The following is a 23,482-nucleotide window of genomic DNA, read 5'->3' on the forward strand; positions in this document are numbered from 1 at the left end:
GATTTAATGAGAGAAGATTCAAGTCCTTTACTGCTGGCTTGTTTGGGTTAGCACTCCCTAACAGTGCTAGTTAGTAAGATTGCCACATCTGTTCAGGGATCCAGAATTCTTCATACCTGTCATGTGACACTCTTGGATATCTGGATTTGCTCCATGGAGCCACTCTCCTCTGCACAGTGATTATGTACAGAGTCTCCAGATAAATATCCAAAGGCTTCAGTTCTGCCTAAGAAGGACAGGAGCCTGCTGGCACACGGACCATCTCCTTTCCCAAGAAACAGCTTTCTAGCACTAAAAAGTCCCCTTACTTTATCTCAGACTATGCTAGATTGGGAGGTAACCTAATGTGGAACAGTGGAACAATAAGGGATCCTGGGGTGTTGTGAAGGTCTTCCTCCTAATGGGTTTCCCAGCACAGTGGCATGGCAGGAAAGTATGGCAGGGAAGGAGCAGGCAGAAGGGGCAGAGGAGCCTGCTTTTGTTAGTACATGTCAGCATTCACTTCAGTAGATGTTGATCTACAGTTATGAGTCACAGAACTGCATAGCAAAACAGCCATGGGTCACAAGCAATGCTGATCACGCCCTGGAAAGCTGCACACAAGCGGTATGGCCTCTCACTGGCCTCAGCGTGTGCTAGGACCAGCATATGCCAACAGCGGGGGACGGGGGGGGACAACGGGAACTGTCAGAGCAACCACCTCCAGCTCTTCCTGCTCCAAGGCAGGCTCAGAGTGACCTGTCCCTACAGACATGTCTCAAACCTGCTCTTCTTGAAGCAGAAACCTACTCTTCTCCATCACTGGGTTTCTTTCCTATACCAAGGAGTCAACATTGGTGTATTTGTCCTTACATGGCCTACACAAGTGACACAGAAAGCTGTGAACAGGCAGAAATAGGGTTTCACAAGTCCCTGGATCTACCCCACAGTGCTCAGCTCTCTCCCTAACAGTCCAGAGAGCAGCTATCTGCAACTAGCCTAAGTAACAGTGGAGGGACTGAAAGGAAATCAAAAAGCATTTGTAAATCTCAGAGGAAGGAAAGCCATCAAGCTGCAGGTCAGTTTTTATAAGACCCAAGATTATTTGTGTGTGCCTCCTTATCAGGGGGCCAATCTGCATCTGGAGGAGGCAGTCCTGGTATAAGCAAGGCACAGCAGCACTCAGTGCCAAATTTCTCCAGCACTGCTTGTGCTCTGTGCTTTTGGGTCACTGCGCAATTAGCCGGCCCTGAAGAGACGCAAGGAAATCGGCCACTGTTCAAACAGCACAGAAGCAACTGCGGGAATCTCAATGAGAGAGGAGCTTTTGCATGAAAACAGAGAGACTAGGAATTATACCACTAGAAGAGCAAGACTCAAGCTGTTTGGAGAGGAGAGGCAAGTGTTTTTCTCTCAGACAGAATAGTATCACATAAGAGCTGTTGCAATAGAAATTTTGGGGACAACATTTACTTCCCTCAGTGCTAAACCACTCACCAGTCCAAGACTGATGTGACCTCAGAGAATGTATCATCTAATCTACAGCTTCCTTCTGTACAGTCCTATGCACAGATGGACTGTACCTCCTGGGACAGAAGGAGGAAGTTCAGGTTCATCTTCCTGTGCTGGTTGGTTCATCCCTCATAGCTACTGAAACACCTCCTACAGCTACAGGAAAACACTAAGAACTTCAGTTTCTCCCCATCACCCTAGGTCACAGCAATGCAGGGCTACAAGGCAGCAAAGTTCAGGATCAAACATCCCACTGTCTGTTCACACTGTCCTAGCTTAGTACCAGCTCTGGACCTGAGCTGCATCCCCCTGAGGCTGGGTATAGGGACAAACCCAGGGTCCCTTACTGAGAAAGCACTGTGTGTAGTGGGTGCTGCTGGGGAGTATGAGGAGGAAGCAACTTCGAGCCCCAGGAGATAGCAAAGGAGGCAGTGCTGGGGAGGGGGATAGGCTGAAGAAGAGATTTCAGCTACTCTCTTACCGTCCTCCTAAAACTTCACACACTTCCACCAATCTTCCCCAAATCCCCTTCTCTCCTTCACCTCCTGAAAACTCCAACATTCTCCCACTGTCCATCACACTCCCTCAAATCCTGACTGATCCTTCCCAGACCCTGCCATCAGCTATGGTCAAAGAGCCCAAGTGCTTCAGAGATGGCAAAATTCAATGCCCCTTCCTTGGCTGAGCAGTTTTGGGCTGGATCTGGCCAAAGGCAAAATCATCAGGGCTGCAACGAGGCAGTGGGGCACAGGGGGTCCAGAGCTGAACACTGGCTGGTGTGATAAGGCACAGAAGGAGTGGAACAGCTGCCCAGCATATGCACATGGACAGGAAGGCTCAGAGCCACCCCATGCCCCTCTCTTGTCCCAAGCTGCTCACAGGCACCCAGTGTTGGACTCACAGGTGTGTGCCTGCAGCTCCTGACACACATGCAGCCCTGCCACTGCATCCTGGGATGGAATGGGCGAGCAGCTGTGTTCCCCTTCCCACTCCACTCATGCCCAGATAGACCCTGTCAGCCAGGATTTACTGCCTGGGAAGTAACTTGATTGTCCCCAAGGGACAGAGAAAGAGGTGACTTGCATGTGAAGAAACCAGTAGCAGGAACAGAGACTGAGATAATCATCCTAGATAATCCAGGATAAATATCCAAGACAAGCATCAGGCCAAGAAGCTGGCTGCCTCCCTGGCTGTCAGCCTGGATACTGGCCAATAAATTTGCCTTAGCCTCAGCAAATGCTGTATTGTAACCTTTGTTTGACCTGCTTTCTTTTCTTCTTCCACTCTGCTGTGATATCCCAACATTTCTAAAAACTCTTCACACTTTTTTGACTATCTTCTGCTTACTTTTGGCATTGACAGGGGCTGTGCCAGGCTATTTTAGCAGTTTTTTAAAAACAAACCAAAGCCCATGAGCAGCTACATTCCTCTGACTGTGATGACAAAATGTTTTAATTTCTTCCAACCCTCGAATGAAACCCGGAAGGCTTACTAATTAAACAGCTCTGCCCCAAACTGATTCTTCTTACAGCAATGCTTCCCTTGGGTGAACTCAACCACCAAGGTCATTACAAATTAGGAATGATACTTTATTAGTTAAACAATTCCTGCCTGACAACCGCTACAATATTTAAGGAGCACTTGGAGTCCAAAAGTGGCTTGGATGACAGCAGAGAGTTACTTGTTCCTATTGCTGAATGTTAAAATACTGCAAGCATTTCTGCCCCACCTCTGAGCTCTGAGAAGGACCCAAACTAGTTTCACCAGGTCTTCTTGCACAGGGCATTATCTGCTGGCATGAGCTTTCTGCCAAGGAGGGCTGGGTGCTTAAGGAGACGGGTGTTTGGCATGGCCAATGCAGGACCAATGCAGGTGGCAGTTTTATTGCAAACCCACCTTCAGCAAGCTCTGCTCTCTGCCTCTGTTGGTCTTCCCACAAGGTTTGGGTTCAGCTGTCTTTGACCCCCCACCCTCCATGTCTCCAGGCTCTTGGAGCTGGTGCTTGGCAGTTGAGTAGTATGTTCCCAGAGGACTCCCAGAAGACTCACATAATCTAGAGACAACAGCAAAAGGCACACAAAACATCTACCAGGATCATACCTCATGGAAATAAATACAGCTCATTGTCTCAGGTCAAGGGGATGTCTGTCCCACTCCAGAGAGTTCCGCTTGTGGGGCTAGGGAGGGCTCCAGGACCCAAATCACCAGGGAAAAGACACAGGGACACCCACTGTGCTTGGCACAAGCACAGGGACCTCTGTACCCTCTGCGCACACAGATGTGCCCTTGACACAAGTGTCTGATAGGTGGCAGAGCCCCTGTCCTCAGCTTCCTCTCAACCACAAATACACCTTTTCCCATCTGCCACTAAATGATTTAGGAAACCAAAACTCACAGGGAGTTTTAGGCATTTTTTGAAGCTTTTACTGTGTGTCTTGGTGAAAGTCACTTCTGAAAATGCCACGTGAGTGCTTTCAAAAAGTTTCTGCCTTGGCATATTTGTTCTGCCAAGTGTTCATAAATGAGGCTGTGCTAACATCACTGACAGCAAAACTTGGAGTATTAAATAATACTTCTTAAATATCCCAAAGTGGTTTACAAACATGAATTAATTAAGCTGCAGATCAACCCTGCAAATTATTTAAAGAGCTCCCCTCCTCACTCAAGGACATGAAGAGAGGAATGAACCAAGGTCAGACAAGAACCCAGGAGTCCTTACACTCCCTATTTCTGCTTATCTACCGTACTGGCTTTAACTAACAGGCAAACCAGAATAAATTCAGAATGGCTGAAATCCCACCGGGATGAAGTTAGCTCAGTATCTCTTGGTAAGCCCTATGTTGGAAGCCCAGTGACAGCCAAGGAAACTGCAAAATATGGAGCAGACAGCACAGCGCCTATTTTTAGGGGAAGAACAGGGTTTAGAATGACATGTGGCTATTAAGAGCTCTCTCAAAAAAGGGTGATAAGTCTGCTAGTCATACCTGTCAAAAGCAGCTGTCCCAGCTGTGTGGGAAGATGGTGAAGAAGTTTCACAGGCAAACTCCTGTGATGCTGGTGTGAAACAGAATGGCAGTGGGACCTGGATGAGGCCCTGAATGCCCTGTCCCATTGGTACCCTGAGTTCTGCCACACCTCAGCAAAAGGCACCTTCCCATCTCCAAAGCAGTTGATGGAAACAAGACCAGGCAGCTTTGCTCACAGATGCTGGAGTTGGTGTGAAGGCCCCAACCTCCAGATGCACTGGCCATGGCTTGTCTTTCTGGGTGTTGGACAGGTTTCCCCACTGGGGTCTGCAGGGATCAAGTGCTGGAGAGAACAGACTGGGGTACCCAGGTGCCAAATCAGGCACAGACAGGTTTCTGTATTTGCCAGGAAATGGATGGGATGCCAGGACTCCTCTGCATATGGATATTCTGTGACGGTTAACTTGGCTTTGGGAACTCCTAGAAAAGAGGGAGAAGTGAAGTCATTTTACAGAGGAAAGCTGGCTGCACAGGGTAAAGGTTTAAAGAGCATGCCATCTTGATCTTCAGATGAGCCAGGATCAATACCCTGGAAGTACATTTGACTCCCCACAGTGAGATGATACTTTGCTGAACACGGCTGGAGGTTTGCTGCTAACTAAGGACATGAGGACTGGTGCTGGCACAGGAAGAAAGTGGACAGGAGGATGCAGTGGATGGCATTTCCCATTATGCCAGGGCTTGACTTCCCTCTGTTAAAGCACCCTCTCGCAGCAGATAAACCTTCTCACCATAGGGTCCTGGACACAGGCATTTGGTGTAGCAGATGCCACATCAGCCACGAAAGATGAGCTCACTTGTCCACTTGTGGCACTGAAAGGCTGCTGAGCTGGCTGGGCCATATCTGCCACCTTACCACTACACTGCATGTCATCTGTTTTAAATTCTCATCTCTTTCAGAGAAGAGTTTGCTGTAGCCAGGGGACCTGCACACATCACCAGCCATGCCTTAACATCCATTCTTCTCCGCATGTGCAAGAAACAATCAGTGTTTAGTGTCCCTTCAAACCTAACCAAGCAAGCAGAAGACAGATAGCTTAATAATATCAGAGCAGCAGAGTCCATTTCCATCCCATTTATTTGTTGCCTGGGATATGGTACCTATTGGTTTAAGGTCAGCAATAAGTGATTGAGCCACTCCTGAACTCACAGTTTAAACTGCTTTGTCAACAACATGCAATTTGCCTCTGAAGAAAGTTGACAAAGGGAGATGACGACATTCATTCCTGCACGGAGGGTTGCTGCTGGACGCCAGGAGTGGAAGGAGACATTCGAATTCATTCTGACCCACAGCACAGTATTGCTGGGTGCTGCTCAGCCCACAGCTTGGGTGTGGAGGAGAGAATCCATTTTTTATGTGTGTGTGACCCATCATCACCACTGAACCCTTGTGCAGCTAGGGTCCATGGCAGACACAGTGCTTGCCCACGCCAGGAAGGACTCATAAAGCAACCAGGAAATTTGTCTTGAGCCAAGCTGATGACAGCCCTGAGAGCTTGCATGGTCTCGGGCTGTGGTTTCAATGGAAATAGAAAAGCGAAAAGCATGTAAGACATTCTCCTCCACACCCCCTGAGCCCAGCCCCAAGTAGACTGCCACATTACTGTGTTTTCTATGCCCTGTCAGCACAGGGAAGATTCGCATTGCCAGTGGTGTCGAGCTGAAGAAACTTTTTAAAAATCATTCAGAAGACTCTGGAGTGACACCAGGGTGATTGGTTCCTGGCCAATGACCCTGCCTAATACAGTGGGTTTGTAGAGGGGTATATAAATAAAAGATGATCATCTTGAGAGATTGCTTTCTTGGATCAGTTCTAAAAAGCTTGAAACTGAAAAAGCTCCACTATTTAGAGACAACTGGATATGAGAATTACACAGGCTCAGAAAGGACACTGCATTTACAGCCATTCAGCTCATAGCTGAATGAAGCCCAGAAAGAAAGTCTAGTAAAGGATCAATGTGGGAGAGAGAGTTCATCATCCTTCATGACTGGCCCTCATGGCTGGGTGGGAAAAGGGGCTTCACCAACTCAGAGGCACATGCATCTCCTTGCTGTCACTTGAGCAAGGATCCCAAGTCTCCTCACAAATTAAAGACAGTGCTTGCTCATTTACAGGAGAGATGACACAGTGGCCAGGGGACAGGTTCTGATAATTCAGAAGCTCGAAGACAGACAGAATGGGCTCTGTGGGAGCGCTCAGGAAGGAGTTGAGACCTTCTTTACTTGGTTTCAAGGAGTTTTGTAAATAAAACCCAAAGCTCAGAAAAGATGTGAACTTTGGGAAACAAATGAACCTCTGTAGAGCTTCTGGGCTTGTCTGGACCATGGTGAGAAAGTACCCACAGACAGCAAATTCCCTTCCCACCAGTACCCGCTTCTGCCCAAGAGTGAACTAAGCCTTCTTCCTCACACAGGAACAGAGGGCAGCGATCCAACATCCCAGACATCCTACCCAAAAGGCTTGAGATAATCTTAAGCACATTGTTAGTAAGAGCAGCTTTGCCAACATCTTCGCACAGAAGGAGAGGGCACAGTGATAAGGTACAAAGGGATCTGCTGTGTTTGGTACCTCCATTAGGGGAATGCAGGTCCTCCTTACCTTGGGCATCCTGCGCAGATTTGGAGAGAGCTTCAAGGAGGTAACGTGGCCTCGTTCATCTCCAATGATGACAACAGGGTAGACAGGGTTAAACTGGATATGGGTTATTTTATTTTTCTTCTTGGCCACCACTAGCTGGGTGCAGAGAGCTTCATACTTATTAATGCTCAGATCAAACACATGGGCCTGGGGAAAAAAGGCAAAGAACACAAAAGGGATTAATCAGGCAAGAACATCACGCAGCAGCAGAATGATGGCTGGAGAAATCAGAGAGAAAATGGTCCCATGGAAAGGCAGCTTCAGCACACAATTACCATCTGCTGTCAGGGCCTTTGTCCTCTTTTAAGTAACCAGTGTGCAGAAGCTGCCTACTGCTTTTGAGGGACTGTCCCCCTCCTGAAGGGACTCATGGAGTGAGGACTAGTTCCCTGCTGTGGGTGCAAGCTCTCTCCAAGACCCTTGGCAAGGCTCCAGATGATCCAGGCTGGAGACGGCTAAGAGCCAGCATTGCTAACTCCACAGGTCTTAATCTCCCTTCTCAGTGCTGCAAGTAATGAGACAACCAGGTGTTAAATCAGAGTCTAACACAGATTGATGCACAAAGTAGGGAATGCTGTCAGAAATACTTATTACCCCTTATTGCAGAGCTTTCCAACATTTCCAGCTTAATAATAACATTAAAGACTCAAACCAGTAATTAATAGGGAAGTGATGGGAACATGGACAGTATGATTAAGGGCGTACCCCGGGGTAAAGCCAGGGAAGCACAGGCAAAAGCACAACAGAGGCAGCTCACCCAAGTCCACCTTCTTCGGATGCTATGCCTGCACACGTTCTCCCACAGCAGGGAGAAGTGCCAGGTAAAGACTGGCCAAATGGGAAAGGCACTGATACATCAGTGCCATAGGTGTGCTGCATCACCAACTGCACGATAATGCTTGTTTCATCGTGACTCCGGAGGGAACAGTGGTAGTTACTTGAGAGAATGTGTTAACTTAACATTATCTCCCAATAATTGCAATTAGCTCCCATCATTGTTACAGCCTGCAAAGGCTAATAGAACATGACATCCCTCTTCCCCAGTGCCGAAGAGACCAGTCTCCAGCATGCTGGACCTTGAATCCACTGTGGAGACTTTCAGCCTTATGTTTCTTTTCCCTTTTCTGTCTTCAGAAAAACTAAGGAAGGGAATATTTTATGCTAACAAGTATGGTGGGAATATGGGGGAAATTAGGACTGAACTACTTGTACATCTCCTGCCAGCTGTGTCTTGTTTACCAGCACTTAGGAGACAGATGAGACATATTATTTCAACATTGTGCCATGCTTACAATTTGAATCTAGGAATTATCTGAAATCAGACAGAGTTACCCTATAAAAGCTTATTCCAAAGAGCATGGAAGATTTTGTATCAAATCAGTATATGTACCGTCCCATCACTCACCAGTGAGTTGGTGAATTTTATCTGAACCTGTGTACAGCAAAGAGCCAGGCAATGTGCAAGAACACGTCCCAGGCAGTCTCATGAGCTGTTGTGTCTTTGTAGGAGTCAACATCTAGCAATTTGTGATGTCCTTGGTCTGGGCAGGAGCACCATGCAAAGGTTTTACAGATGCAGAAAACAAGATGAGGAAGACTCCCTCCAGACTGAAGTAAAATAAGACTTTTCCAGACCGGGAATAGCTTGAAAAGTGAACAGGGTTCTCAGACATATTTTGAATAAATCCATGACAGTATAATTCAAGAAGGGAATTCAAAACATCAGGCACAGATGAGAATCTGCAGTTTCAAGAGTCCTTACCAAGTGTCCTAGTTTTGGCTGGGCTAGAGCTAATTTATTTTTTTTTTCTTTCCTTCTTAGTAGCTAGAACAGTGCTGTGTTTTGGATTCAGTATGGGATTTGATATGAAAAGAATGTTGATAATGTACTGATGCTTTTAGTTGTTGCTAAGAAATCAAGGACTTTTCAACATCTCATGGCCTGCTAGTGTGTAGGTACAGAAGCAGCTGGGGGACAGCACAGCCAAAACAACAGACCCAAATTGGCCAGTGGAATATTCCACATCATCTAACGTCATGTTCAACGTATAGACAAGGGTTGGTTGGGAAGCTCCGCTAGGGTTTTCAGGATGGTGGTTTCAGGATTCTCTCCTCTCTGGGATCACAAGCCAGGGACAGGGTGGGCATCGGTCAGTGGGTGGTGAGCAATCACATTGTGCATCACCCATTTGTATTTTCTATTATTACTATTGTTTTCATCATTATTATTTTAATTTTATTTTATCTCAATTATTACATTGTTTTTATCTCAACCTCCGAGTCTCCTTACCTTTACCCCTCCAACTCTTTCCACCATTCCCTGGGGGTGGTGGAGGGTGAGCAAGTGGCTGTGTGGTGTTTGGCTGCTGGCCGGGTTTAAACCACAACACCAGTCAGCAGAAGCATAGGTAGAAAAAAAGATTTCATTCTTATCTGCTCAAAATATCAGATGCCAGCATTAAATTCTGAATCTAGACCTGACACTTGAGGTCCCACAGTCCAGCCAAGGTAATCCCAATTTCCTGCCTCTAGACATAAATAAAGGTGACTGTCCTGGCTTGTACTTTATGCCTGCTGTCTTACTATCTCTGAAAAGGAACAAGCTCTCTTTCAAGCATATCAGTTCCCCATGACCCACACTCACCGAAGATTTAATTTCTTGCCTCACAGAATACATTTTTATTAATTTAAGGGCATGATTCATCCACCTCCCCACTCCCCGCAATGGTGCAAGCTCAATGCTTAGTAACCTGAGAGCCTGGGAAATGCCCACTGCTTGAGTAGCATCAATTAATCTAGAAAAAAAAGCAACATGGAATTAGTGGCCAGGTTTCTTTTTGGCAGCCAGGTCTGCACTACTGTTCCACATATGTATCACACTCGCACACCCTACCCAGCACTGCAGTAAGATGGCATGTCTGAAGGCTCAGTGCGGAGCAATGCAAATTACTCTGGGTGAGGCTGTTTTTCAAAAATGTCAGTGACAGCCCAGACAAGCACAATGCCTGGGACAAGAACGTGAAATCATCAGCAATGTGGAGAAGGTCAAAAGCAAACAAGTTTATGAATGTTCCTACTATAAAGCTCCTCTTTTATGAGCTTCTAAACAAATGGGCTTGTTTCCCTTTGCCAAGGGAATCATGGAAAAGAACAAACTATTTCAGTTCTTCAGCTGGAAACATCAGCCTCATATCAGCTGTCAGATGCTCCAGATGGAGGGGTGGGCCACAGGCATTAGGAAGGACTTCAGAGGCTTTGATTTAGAGGCTTACAGGCACTCTCAGGAGAGAGGGAAATGGGGTCAGACCAACACTGTTATTGGTGTTTGGAAGTAACCTGAAAGGAGCACAGGGCTTCCCACAACACTTGAGGCAGCTTAAAAGTGCTGTAAGGCAGCGGAGCTGCACGTGACCAGCAGCATCTGCAGATCTGCCTGGGGCTTGGGGCAGGGTTTTCTGCTCAAAGAATGAAAAACTGTAAACCTCTCTCTTGAGGTTCCTAGTCCCATGAGCTGCCCTGCTGGCTCAGGTTTTGGGATTAAGGATTATGGAGTGGGATCCAGTTGGATCTCCCACCCCAGAGACTCACCAACAGCACACAGCTGCTCTCGGTCCCACTGCCCCGGTGGCCCCTTTCCCCCCAGACTATAGATCACTGCTTACACACAAAGGCAGCCTCTCAGGTCTTGCAAGATGACCCCTCTCCAAGTATACGACCCAGAGAAGTGCAACCACGACCCACACAAATGCCACCCAACCCCACGTGTGACTTGAGTATCAGGTTCATGGGGAGCCAGAATGACCAGAGCCAGAGACACATGGAAACCCTCTCCATGGAGAGCAGGTGCTTCCATAGGGCACCCTTCTTCTCAGGGCAGGCACTCACTCATCCAACAGTACCTGGATGAGAGCTGCTACCCAGACACCATCAGGCAGCTGGTGCAAATTGGCATTTTAATAACTTTCCACAAGTGGCAGACAAGCATATTTGTTGATACACAATATGCCATGTTGTCCTAGGCTCTTACAGCTCACAGGGCACGCCTGCTTCCACCCATCTGGACCCCACTGCCTCACTCAGTACCATGGCATCACCCAGAATTTTATCTCCAGCAACACAGCAAGGCAGCAATGCTTGTCAGAATGTGACACTTCGCAGTTCAATGAATCCATGGGAAACACAGTAACTTGCCCAGGGTCCCTAAAGCAGAAAGTGTAACTTTGATGGGAAGACAGCATATAGCAACACAGCAGTGTGGTGCCCTATGCTGGGACACCAGCTTGAGTTTTAATGTTGCTGAGAGCTGTGTAGGAACAAAAAGCAAGTCAAAGCAGTGTCCTTGTCAGAGCTTACAAACCAGTGAGGGTCTCCCTGTGAATAGCCCCTCTTCCCTGTTACCTCTGCACTTCTCATGTTGCCTAGACTGGTCCCAGCACTTCCCTCCCTGGAGATGCTGAGACCTGGGGCCACCACACTCACACTCAACCAGGAGCAGTTTAGAAACTACAGAGTGGAGGTTTCAAACCTCTGATTTTCAGCCTCAAAAAGTGTTTCCACTGTGGCGCATGTCCCCAGAGAGGGAGCTGGAGCCTCCTGACAATAAACTTGCTTTTATCAGATACCTTCTGCAGATTCTTAGAAGGAAATCAGGGACCTGCAGGGTCTGCAGCCCTGCTGCTTGCAGACCACAGCAGACACCTTCATTCTTTCTGTTAATGAGCATTCAGATAATGGGAAAGGGCATTTCAGTTCTTTTGTTACAGCGTCCTTAGGAACAGTATGTGGCCACTTCCTCAGAGGGACATAAATCAGACTCCAAGAACAAGAAACCTGGGGAGAGGCACAGAGAATGAGATAAAAGAAATCTGAAAACGTCTGAAATAGGAAAGTGCAAGAACTCACCTTTGCTTCCTGCAGCTAAGCTGCAGATCCCCAGGGATAATAAAGCATGGGGCAGTAATCAATGACTCCAACAGCTGTTTTATTTATGGTCCCTGTAAAACTGCGTGCCCACCCCAAGGAAGTGCAGAAGGGCACATACCAACCTCCAAATGATGCCCAAGCTATTGAGCTAAGTAGTTCCTTGAAGCATGGGGATTTATGAGCTGGCATCAACAACTATCTAAAGAAACCTTGACTCACAATACCAAAGTGCTGGACAGTCTGATGGTAGGTCAGGCAGATACTCAAAGCAAACTTCTCCTTGATGGAAGTAACTCTGGTAAGTCAGTAGCCCCTGAAAAGAAGCATTGAATTTAAGCAGATGCCCAGTTATCTCTGAGATGGGATCAGGTGAATCCTGCAGTCACTGTCTGATGCTTTTTATTCAATAAGAACATTTTTAAATTACCATCAGGGTAACCACAGAGCCTCCACGCTTGATGTACAGGCAATAATGGATCTAACTCTGCTGTGTTACAGTTGCAGAAAATATTTGACATAAATGAGCTGCTTTGATGCCTGACTCTTAAACAGCCAGAGAAGAAATCCAGCTCAGTTGCCCCCAGACCAACAGCTCCTCCATCTATGAATCACACAAATGTATTCCACCTCTCAAAATCCAGCAGTTCTCCACTGAGGCTCTGCACGGCTGCTCTGTAAGCATGGCACAGTGCATGTCCAAAGCTATTACCATAGCTCCAGTATCAAAACACATTCAGAGTTTTGAACGTCTCATTTCTCCCCACCCGCTCTGCAAACCGCACTTACAGTCTGAAAGTCAGCCTAGGTTCACCTGCTCAGCAGCTCTGAGGTGATTTGGACCCCTCTGTCCTTCCACTCCACTGCCACCCCCTGCCCTGCAGCACAGCAGCCTCACAAGCCCAGGGAGAGAAATGACAGGGGATCTGGGAGAGAGCTGAACCCTCTGAACAGCGCCACTTGAAAGCAACCAACTTCTCTGTCAGCAGAACAAACTACTTGACTTTTGTGACCCATGAAGAAGGGAACTGAAGAACTACTTTGATCTACCCTGCCTTTATTGCATGCCTCGACCACACACCGGGTCTGTAGTGGCTGCAGCCTTTGCTTTCCTTTTCTTCCAGGCTTGCAAGCCCTCATTCCCCAGCAGTGGTCTGGGCAATGCTAGCATGTTCAAAAACAACCTGACGGCAACCAGAACCAAGGCTGAAGGGAAATATATATGTATGTAAGAACAAGGCAGATGTACCTGGTAACTTGGCAACAAAGAATAAATCAGTGCAAGAGCAAAAGGTGAGGGATAATTTAATATCATGCTGCCCTTTACCAGTTGACATCTCTTTCACTGCTTGGTTTTCACTGTGCTTGTGATGGATTTACCTCATTTTCTTGACTGAATCATGATACCTCCTCCATTTGCAAACTCCACAGATGATTTGTTTCAAACTCTCATGTAATATATTTAACAAGTGGGCAAGCCAATCCCAGCCCTGTCTAGCACCAAGACAGCTGCTGGAGCATCCTAAAGGCACTGGGCAGGCAGGGCAGGCCCAGCTTGCATCAAAGCCAAGCTGCCATGCAGTGGAGGCCTTACTGTAAATGATTTCTATACTCCCACTGCAGCCAGAACAGCCTCCAATAGTTAATTTTCTCTAGGAGGACATTTTCAAGTTACAAATAAGGGTTGTAAGACAGTCCTTGGTCCCTCTGACACCCGGGGCCATCAGAGGCTTGGCAGGGTGAGAGAAGACCTGACTCAGAAAACATTCACTGCCTCCCCGTTTCTGTAGTGATGACACAGGAATGCTGGTCCTCAGCTGCCCCTATAGCAGCACCAGACAGACCCTAAAATTCACAGGCTTTCACAGCACTGTCGTGCTACTAGCAACAGGATGGGCTGCAGCTCTGTTACAGGTATGTTCAGAAGTACTTTTGAGCACAGGAGGAGGAGCAAGCACCTGTGAAAGCTGCTTTTTGGGATGAGCAGGGTCAGCTTTGCCAGTCAGGAGCTGGCTGTATGTCCTGGGGTGGGTACGAGAGAGGGCTAAGCACATCGCTCTGCCCTGCAGCATCCCAGCCTCCTGCTCCAGGGTGCGTGACACAGTGGGGAGGAGAATGTCTGTGTCATCTGGCTTAATTGTAGGAGTTGCTTCACTGTAGGGCTGCATCTCTCAGCTTTTCCTCATTCAGTAAGAACTGGGTCGCTCCCAATTTGACATGGTAGGAAAACAGCATCAGCCTCAGCTGATTTGGCTCAACTCCCACGAGTCAGTAAGAAATCAAAGCCTCGGCATGGAGAAGAGCTGCTATTCATTCAGGCAGGCTGAGGACCATTTGACCTCTTCTGGAAACCCTGTCACATTGTTTTACAAGGAAGTCCTTGTTTATCTGAGCTAACTTCCTTGTCAGTTACCACTTCTACCAGCCTGGCTCTGCTCTGAGGGTCTCAGTGATTAGGATAATGTCTTTCATGTCTCGGTCCTGCACACTTCTGAATGCTGTTATCTGGTGCTAAATAGTTGATATATCATACCCCTGTGCTGGTTGCACTACAGCTTGGTCTAATATGATTCTCTTATACTGCCAGTGACTCTCTTTTTTTGCCTCTTTAATAGCATGCTTTGGAATGAATCACAAAGCCTCCTTCTGCTCTTCACTTTTGTACTAAATTTACTTTCCAAATCACTTCTGAAAGGTGAAAGTCAAACAGAGAAACTAATCTGTACTGAACTCATGCAATAGCTAGGCTGACGATAGCAGCCAGTACCTCTGCGCTACATTGCAATCCCTTCTGAGACAGCAGAGATGACCCTTCCTTAGAGACCAGCATCCGAAGTCCAACCTGAGCCCTGGTTGTGCTCCTGGGGTGACTTTCCCTTGCATCTCCCAGGGTTTGACTCAGCAGCACAGAGTTAGCAAAAGCATGGCAGCGCAGGCAGTCCCTGGCCCCAGCCTTCCTCACAGTCCTGCTGCTTCCCCAATTAGTGCTCATTTCATATTGCACATTTGGTTTGTGTCTTTATTGAATTTCATCTCACTGATTGCAAATTGCTGCTGAGGTTGTCGAGCTCATTTACAATTTCAGCTCTGCTACTTCTAAGTCCTATCCGCTTAATTCCCCAACAATTACTGCTGGGTTTCAGCACCAGACCCAGTCCTCAAAGCATCCCTAGCTGCACTGCACACTCTGCTGAGGATGACTTCCATTGTGCCACATCCACCTTCCCACCTGCCTTGTAGTTCGCTCATGGGATTGTGCCAACAGTGTTCCTGAAGTCAACCTATAAGCATGTATTACATCTCCTTCCTCTGATCTACCAGGCCTGTTACTCTCAAGAACTGTATTAGATCAGTTTTATGTGATATGGCCTTATTAAAGCCTTACTAGACTGGCTGTTCCTTGATCTACCACTGCTTACAAATAGTCCATTCAACGATTTGTCCCAGGACCTTTCTGGATAACATATTTAGGTTGCCTATCTCTCCTGCATTGTCATGCTCCTAAATACTGGGCAGAGTCTTTCCTCCAGTCCTCTGACACTTCCCTACTCTGCCATCCCATCTCAAATACCTGGTTAAGAACAGGGAGACTGTTTCAAACAGTCCCTTATGCGCCCCGGGCAAATGTCCCAAGGTTGTGCTATGTGAATGCATCCCAGCTGTGCTAGTCCCCCTGCTCTCTCTCAACAGTGACCCACAGCCCAGCCCCTGATGTCAGGCTGAAACTATGTCCTCATAGACTAGGTCCAAGCTCCATCCCTTCAGACACTGGCAGGGTCCTGGCTATGCCCAATGGTTGAGAGTCAGCGCTGGAGGCTGGGGCATGGGTGAAGGCAGGTAGTTGCACAAGCAAGGGCAGCACCGAGTCTGACAGGAGCAGCAGTCACTGCTCTCTGCCACCTGCAACCCTGTGGTAGGCCAGCAAAGCTGTTCATAAAGCAGGTATCAAACTGTCACAGTTTGGAGACTGGCATTTCACAGAATCACAGAATCATCTAGGTTGGAAAAGACCTTGAAGATCATCTAGTCCAACCATTAACCTCACATTGACAGTTCCCAACTCCACCATATCCCTCAGCGCTAAGTCGACCCGACTCTTAAACACCTCCAGGGATGGGGACTCCACCACCTCCCTGGGCAGCCCATTCCAATGCCTAACAACCCGTTCTGTAAAGAAATGCTTCCTAATATCCAGTCTAAACCTTCCCTGGCACAACTTGAAGCCATTCCCTCTTGTCCTATCACTTGTTACTTGGTTAAAGAGGCTCATCCCCAGCTCTCTGCACCCTCCTTTCAGGTAGCTGTAGAGGTGATGAGGTCTCCCCTCAGCCTCCTCTTCTCCAGACTAAACAACCCCAGTTCCCTCAGCTGCTCCTCATACGACCTGTGCTCCAGACCCTGCACCAGCTTCGTTGCCCTTCTCTGGACACACTCGAGTAATTCAATGTCCTTTTTGTAGTGAGGGGCCCAAAACTGAACACAGTCATCGAGGTGCGATTTCAAACAAACCAGCACCGATTTCAGTTCATTATAAAATGCCAAGCAGTAAACATCAAGGTTCAGGAGCTGCTGTCTCTGTACAGCAGGATGGGGCTGAGAGTTGGAGGGTCTCAGTGGCCCTAATGCCAATTGTTCTCATTTGCACATTGAAACCTAAGTGAGGGGCCATTCTTAGCAGTGGCCAATAACAAGGAGCAGAGAGACACCTTAGAAGCAGCTTTTTAAACTCTTACAGATACTCCTGATGGTCTTTGCCCCTGGTAGGTTTTTATGCAAAGTCTAACAGGTGAATCAACAAAATCTCTGGAGATGCTGCCCAAGTAGTTTTTTCACTCATATACATCCATGCAAGCAGAAAAAGGCAAACTTCGTTCTGTGTGGTTGAATGAACTAGTTAATCTCAGCAGGTGGGTTTCATCAAAATGCTGTATTTCATAACCTGAAAGAGCAATAGCTCTAATAATGAAAGCTGGCCTGCAACCATCTGTTTAAGAAACAATTCCTGCAAAGCCACTGACAAAAGGGATTTGAATTTACCAGTTTGACTTTGCACTGAAACTAACTACTGTGCTGACAAAGTCACCTTACCTGCAACTCAGTAGCTAAGGGATGTGAGTGACCAGTAGTGTCCTGAGGTGCCTGATGTACATCTTGAGGCTTGGAGCCCACCAGAGCACCCTTTGATGGGATGGGAGCTGCAGCAGGATAGACCCTGCAGGGCAAACCAAATCTTCCAGGCTGGCTTATTCCCTAAAACATCTGCTAAGGGAGGGAAATGCCAGTGCGCAGAGAGGCAGGTGGCTGGGGGAGGCGAAGGGGGGACAGCCCAACTGGCACAAAGTGGAGGCAGCACTAATTCCAGGGACTCTGCCCATCTACTTCATTGAGCTTTGACATGCCACCAGACCCTGTTTTACAGCAGACATAAATCTGACCAGCAGTCCATATCAATCTTAAAGATTCAGCAGGGAATAAGAAAGAAACTTTCAGATTTTGTGGCAGAAGAAAATGAACAGTTTTACCAAAAAACAACTACTTAAGCTGTGAATGCAATTTCAAAGCAATTTTAAGAAAGCTCCTGCCCACTTCAGCATACCCAGAGGTCCTTCTGGATGACAGCAAAGGAACCTGCACTCATTTATTGTTTCCACATCACCCGGCCACGGTGCAGAGAGCCAGGGGACGCCTTGTCCCCTCCCTGCAGAGCTAGCAGCAGCCCCATAAGGCATGGACAAACCTCATGGGCTACTGCAGAAGGGTATAAGGAAAGACTCGGATGCAACAGGAACACCTGTAGCCATGAGGTGTTCACAGTCCTTACTGCCCTGGGCAAAAGCATAGACTGATGCTGAGAGGTCTGCTGGCACCCCTGATTCATGCCCTACAAGGAGAGGCAGGATTAGGTCCAAAATACCCAGTGAAATATTTGCAAACCTGAAAGGTTTAACAGGCCTCTTATCTGCAAAATCATTCATGCTTTTAAAGACAGAGATTGACTTTTGCTGCCAGTCAGTGTTAAATGGGCAGCAACAGGCCAATGTAAAACAAGTGTTTCTCTCCTAGCTGTGAAAGGATGAGTATTAAGACAACAGGCATTTATTTAGCATCTTACCCTCTAAGTGAGATACAACAGGAACCTGGTCTTCAAGACTTCTCATACAAAAGAGTTGTTCAGTAAAATATGTTTATATAAGCAGGAAAGGTCACACTCACTTCCTGACCAGCACAATCCATTAGCTAATTTCCTGAAGGTTTGGGTCATTTCAAGTATTTCACATCCTGAAAGGTCAACAGCTGCCGTAATGGGGAAAAGCCCTGGAGCATATATTTGAGTGGCTTTCTCCTCAGAGAGCACACTTGGATGGCATTTGTCTTGAGGCTATCAATATTTGCTAAAGATGACTAAAACATCACCTTGCTCTTGCTGCATTAGTCATGAAGGACACAGACCACAAAAACATGAGAGCAAATGGACTTGTACTTAGTGCATGCTCCCAAGCCTGTTGTTGTAAAACCCCTGGGATCCTTCTTCCCACACAAGGATATTTCATAGCATCACAGGATTAGAAAGTAATTCAGGTTGGAAGAGGCCTCCAGAAGTCTCTACTCCAACCTCCTGCCCAAAGCAGGGTCAGCTCTGAGGTCAGGTGCCGTTGCTCAGGGCTCTACCCAATCTGGTCTTGAAAAACCTCCATGGACAGAGATGGCACCACCTCTCTGGGCAAGCTGTCCCATTACTTGATCATCTTACAGTGAAAGTTTTTCCTTATATCCAGTCCAAGCCTCTCATTTCAACTCATTTCAGCTGTTGTGTCTCATCGTCTCTTCATGCACTGCTGTGAAGAGCTTGGCACTAATTTTTTGTTGACCTCCTTGTAGGCACTAAGAGGCTGCTGCTGAGTTCCTTCTCCAGGTTGAAAAAGTCCAGCTTGACCATGTCATTACAGCCATAGCATGGGGCAGCTGTGGCCCGCAGTCTGAGATCCAGCCATCTGGGGACACTTGTGACACAGGTATCTGTTTTGTTTAACAGGGGTAACAATTCATCATGAATTCAGCACAAGACATCCGCATGGCCAGAGTGAGCCAGAAGCAGAGGTTTGCAGCATTGTTCCTGTACAGCACAACCTGCCAACACCATTTCCTTATTTAAGGAAATTAAGTAAATGAAGCCCAAGAAGGAAATTTCAAGTATGATTCCCACTTTAATATGTTTCTTTTTTTTTTTTTTTTTTTCTGCCTTAAGTGTAAGTTTGAAATGGGCTTAAAGAAAACTCCTAAAGGCAAATCCTGCTGAATGCCACAGGGATTGAATTCCACCCCTCCCCATTTCACTGCCCTCTGTCCTTACAATAAACTGACCAACATCCCCAGCTTTCCTGCACCCTAAGTGTAAGGGTCCAGATTTCCAAATATACCTCCACATTTCTTTTTATTTCCAAAGCAGGTCTCCCAGATAGCTTTTTTCTTCATGTCAGGCTTTTACTATTTACAACCTAAACTAAACTAGGTGTTCTCTAACCTCATTTTATTTCAGTGCTAATCACATCAGTATTTGCACCCAGGTGCCAGCAGGAGATGGCCTGGAGGAACCACAGAGCTGTTGCCAGCCAACTGAGCTGCAGGACTCATGTTTAGAAATAACAGATCTCTCCACCTGTCTGCTTTAGGAATCACTGTGGAGTCTTCAAGGAATGTAAGTGTCATCTGAAATGCAATCACAGAGCAAAACTGCAGTGGACATAGCGCACTGATTGAAACCAAAGCTGAATGCTCTATAGCAACCACACTGAGCACATCCAGCAAAGACCAGCTTCCATAAAGGCAGCTGGCTGTCCAGTCCTTTTAAAATCAGGCCACTTATTTAGGCATCTAGTTATAGAATTGGGAGGTTTTTTTCCAGGCAGTGTTGGCACGGATGTGCATGTCTCAGTGATCATTTTATTTTATTTCAATTTTCATTGCAAATCATTTATGCTCATTCTGATATAAAATGGCCATCAGGCAGAGCAGGAGACTAAGGAAATTACCCAGAACATGATAAAGAGCAATAGTAGCAGTTAGTGTCCACTGCACCAGCAGCAGAATGCATACACTGATGTTATTTATGAAGAGGTGGTGCTCCCTGAAGCAGATGCCCAGCTGCCAACACACACATTTTATCATAAAGTCCCTGATATTTACAGCTTCTCTTAAATCTCCACCTCCTGGATTCACGTGGATTGAGAGATTTTTGGATTCTAAAATGCCTCAATTTCCAAGTCAGTCTTAGGAGTTAGGGGGCTGATACACACGCTGGACACATAGCATCAGTTCACATAAGGAAATGTGTTTTTCAAAATATGCCAGGTATCCCTTTAAGACTGCAATTAGAGCCTGGTTTTGAAACGACCTCCAGGCAACCTTCAATTTTTGAAGGTATAATTACGTGTGGATGAAAAGCTAGAGGCTATTTATGAACAGGAGGCCTTTAATGTTTTATTTTCTGGCTGCACATCATGTAGTTTTCTGTATCATCGAATCACAGAATATCCTGTTAATATCCTGTTAATGTAGATTTTTTCCCAGCATTAATGGAGACTGCCCTTTGCAAAGCACCAAGTTATTCCCAAGAATTGCGCTCTGCTACAAAGTGGAATATGTCCAGGAACAAAAAGGTTGTAAACCACTATTTATTCCACTTCCACTGCAGATCTAGAAGGTTCTGTTCAAAAGAGAAACTAAACCATTTCTCAGACACACCCTGCTGCAACCAGCATGGTTAGTGGCTAACACAAAGGCCCAGGATTTCTATCAGCATCTGTCCTGGCCAGCCTATTGCAATGGGAAGGCAACTCTTGCCTGGACCTTTCCTGCTAGGCAGCCCAAACCTGGGCTGGTCCTGGCTGATGGCCACTCTTCTCAGAGTTTGGGATTAAAGGCATAAAGCAGAATTAGATCCTACTAGATTAGGACCTTGTTAAGATTACTGAATTAGATCCAAGGTAGCATAGCCCAGGTGAGATGCTGTGGGTGCAGTGCTGTCAAGTCAGACAGCCTCCTATTTTATCCACAGCCTCATACAAACACCAGGCCCATGGATGCTGCAGCTAATGTGACTCTGCAACAACACAACTAGAGTCACCACACCAGTAGCAGGGGTGGGATGGAAAGACCCCATTGCACAAACTCTTCCCAAGTCCATAGGAGCTTCTCTGCAGCAGGTAAAGTTCTGACAAAGAACCTGGCCCAAGTGAACAGCACGAAGCCTCCCTAGAGATGAGGTATCACTGCAGAAACTTGACTATATGAGTAAGAAATCCCAGTACACCCAGAGTTTGTCCTCCATCTGCTCACACTGCCCAGGGTGTATCACTGCCTGCAGACATTTCCATCCTCTTCCCCACAGTTAGGCACCAGGACACAGCTAGAGTACCCACTGTTCTCTGCCCTGCTCACACCAGCATTCAATCGAAGCTGTGAATGTTAGCAGGACCCTTGCCAGGTTTGAGGGTGCACACTTCACTTATGGAAGTCAAGTCAGGGGATGTGTAACACTGAATACATTCATTTCATTCATGCAGGACCTTAACTTGGTATATGGGAGAATGGGAACAGACAGATCCGTAAACAAGGGGCCCAATCCTGACCCTGCTTGCAAGGGAAAAGCATCAACACTGCTTTCTGTAGGCTGTGGCACCCAAGCTTTCCAGGGAGACCAGGTGCCCCAGTGAAGACATTTCTATTGCTTAGCTTGGGAGAGACAAATTCACAGCCTGAGCCAGTGTATCAGTGAAATGAATTTTTTGCTATAACATAAAGGTTAAACTGCAATAAAGTTGCCAAGGCATCAATTCAATGATAGAGATATATAAAGGCCATCTTTTTGCTAGAGTAATTTGGCCAAACTGCACAGACTTTCCAATTTATACCAGCAAAACACACAGCCCATAGTGACAGAGCAATGTGGTCTTACAGTAGAAAACCAGTGTTGATGGATAGCAACATGCCCTGGCTACTTGCCAGGCCTGAATTAACCATCTGAGCTACTACGATGGATGGCTATGGGCAAAAATATAACTGCCATTATCTCAATATTAGGACTGGTCTAAGTACTTCATTACCAAATAATTACTCTTAGAGATAGCCCACACAGTGGGAAAATGTTGATTTTGTTTAACTGGAACAAACTTCTGTTGGCTGACCCTGGGCATATTATTATAATTTATTTTTTAATATCAATATAAGTATATAACCACTTTATTCTATTGCTTCTGTATACCTTAGAGGTTCAGAACCAATGCAGTTATGTCAGCTCATACTAGGGGTGCTCTGATCTGGAGTGTAATGTCTCCATCCACCAGGATGCACCGGTCGATAAGCTGATTTCACATAGAGAATCACAGAATGTTTTGAGTTGGAAGGGACCTCAAAGATCATCGAGTTCCAACTCCCTGCCATGGGCAGGGACACCTTCCACTAGCCCAGGTTGCTCAAAGCCCCGTCCAACCTGGCCTTGAACCCTTCGAGGGAGGGGGCAGCCACAGCTTCTCTAGGCAACCTGTGTCAGTGTCTCACCACCCTCACAGGGAAGAATTTCTTCCTTATATCTAATCTAAATCTACCCTCTTTCAGTTTAAAGCCATTACCCTTCATCCTGTCACTACACCCCCTTATAAAGAGTCCCTCACCAGAGGGACTTAAGTCCTTAGAGGGAGTTACGTGTTTTCTCCTGGCATGTGCAAGGTGCACACCTGCACTGATGCAGTCAACAAGAGAGCAAGCAGGAAGCTGCATGGATTTGCAACACCTACCTTAATGCAGCAGGAGCAGCACTGAGGAGTGAGCAATTCATGCCTAGGGATATGCATGCCAAGGGCAGGAAAGCATAGGAAAAAGCAAACTATTCCCTGAACCCTGCTTTCCTCTCTGTCCTCTGAGTGCCTCCATCCTTGGAGTAGGAGGAGCAAACTAGAGCTGCAGGGAGGTTTGTCTTACTTGTGCTAGAGCTTGGGGTGACTTGGCCCCTAAAAAGGATCTGTCCTTAGAGGAGAGGGTCCACATGCATATCTGATCGGTTTGTCAAGGCTGCAGTGAGAGGTGCAGCTGACCCTTAGCATCTGCTAAAAGCCCTCTGATTTGTGATTTAACATCAGCTGTTTGCCTGATTGGGCTGCAGCTGAGACATTTCTGGCACTGTTGCTTGAAGGGGTGTGGTATACCTTAGGGGGAGAAGGAGTAAGAAATGCTGCTGCCCAGGTTTCCTCATCTCTGATGCTTTATGACTTCTGAGTCCTCTGCAGTCAGACTGAGCAAAAAGGAATTAATGTTAGGGCCTCGAGCTACGCAATGACCCTGCCATCCTGAGGCAAGCAGCTCAGGCAAGCTGCAGCCAACTTAGCCTGTCACTGTGGTGGATTCCTGCTGG

General features: G+C 46.8%; 1 protein-coding gene across 1 annotated transcript in view; it reads right to left on the reverse strand.

Annotated features, from left to right (window-relative positions):
• Positions 1–23,482, reverse strand: part of DNAI1 (dynein axonemal intermediate chain 1) — a 152,675-nt gene that overhangs the window by 23,753 nt on the left and 105,440 nt on the right. The window contains exon 20 of the mRNA XM_074856967.1: positions 7,117–7,302. Within this exon, the coding sequence (XP_074713068.1) occupies positions 7,117–7,302 (186 nt within the window). The remainder of the gene's footprint in view (positions 1–7,116; positions 7,303–23,482) is intronic.

The sequence above is a fragment of the Strix uralensis genome, chromosome Z, assembly GCF_047716275.1.
Source record: "Strix uralensis isolate ZFMK-TIS-50842 chromosome Z, bStrUra1, whole genome shotgun sequence".
Classification (NCBI taxonomy): Eukaryota; Metazoa; Chordata; class Aves; order Strigiformes; family Strigidae; genus Strix; species Strix uralensis.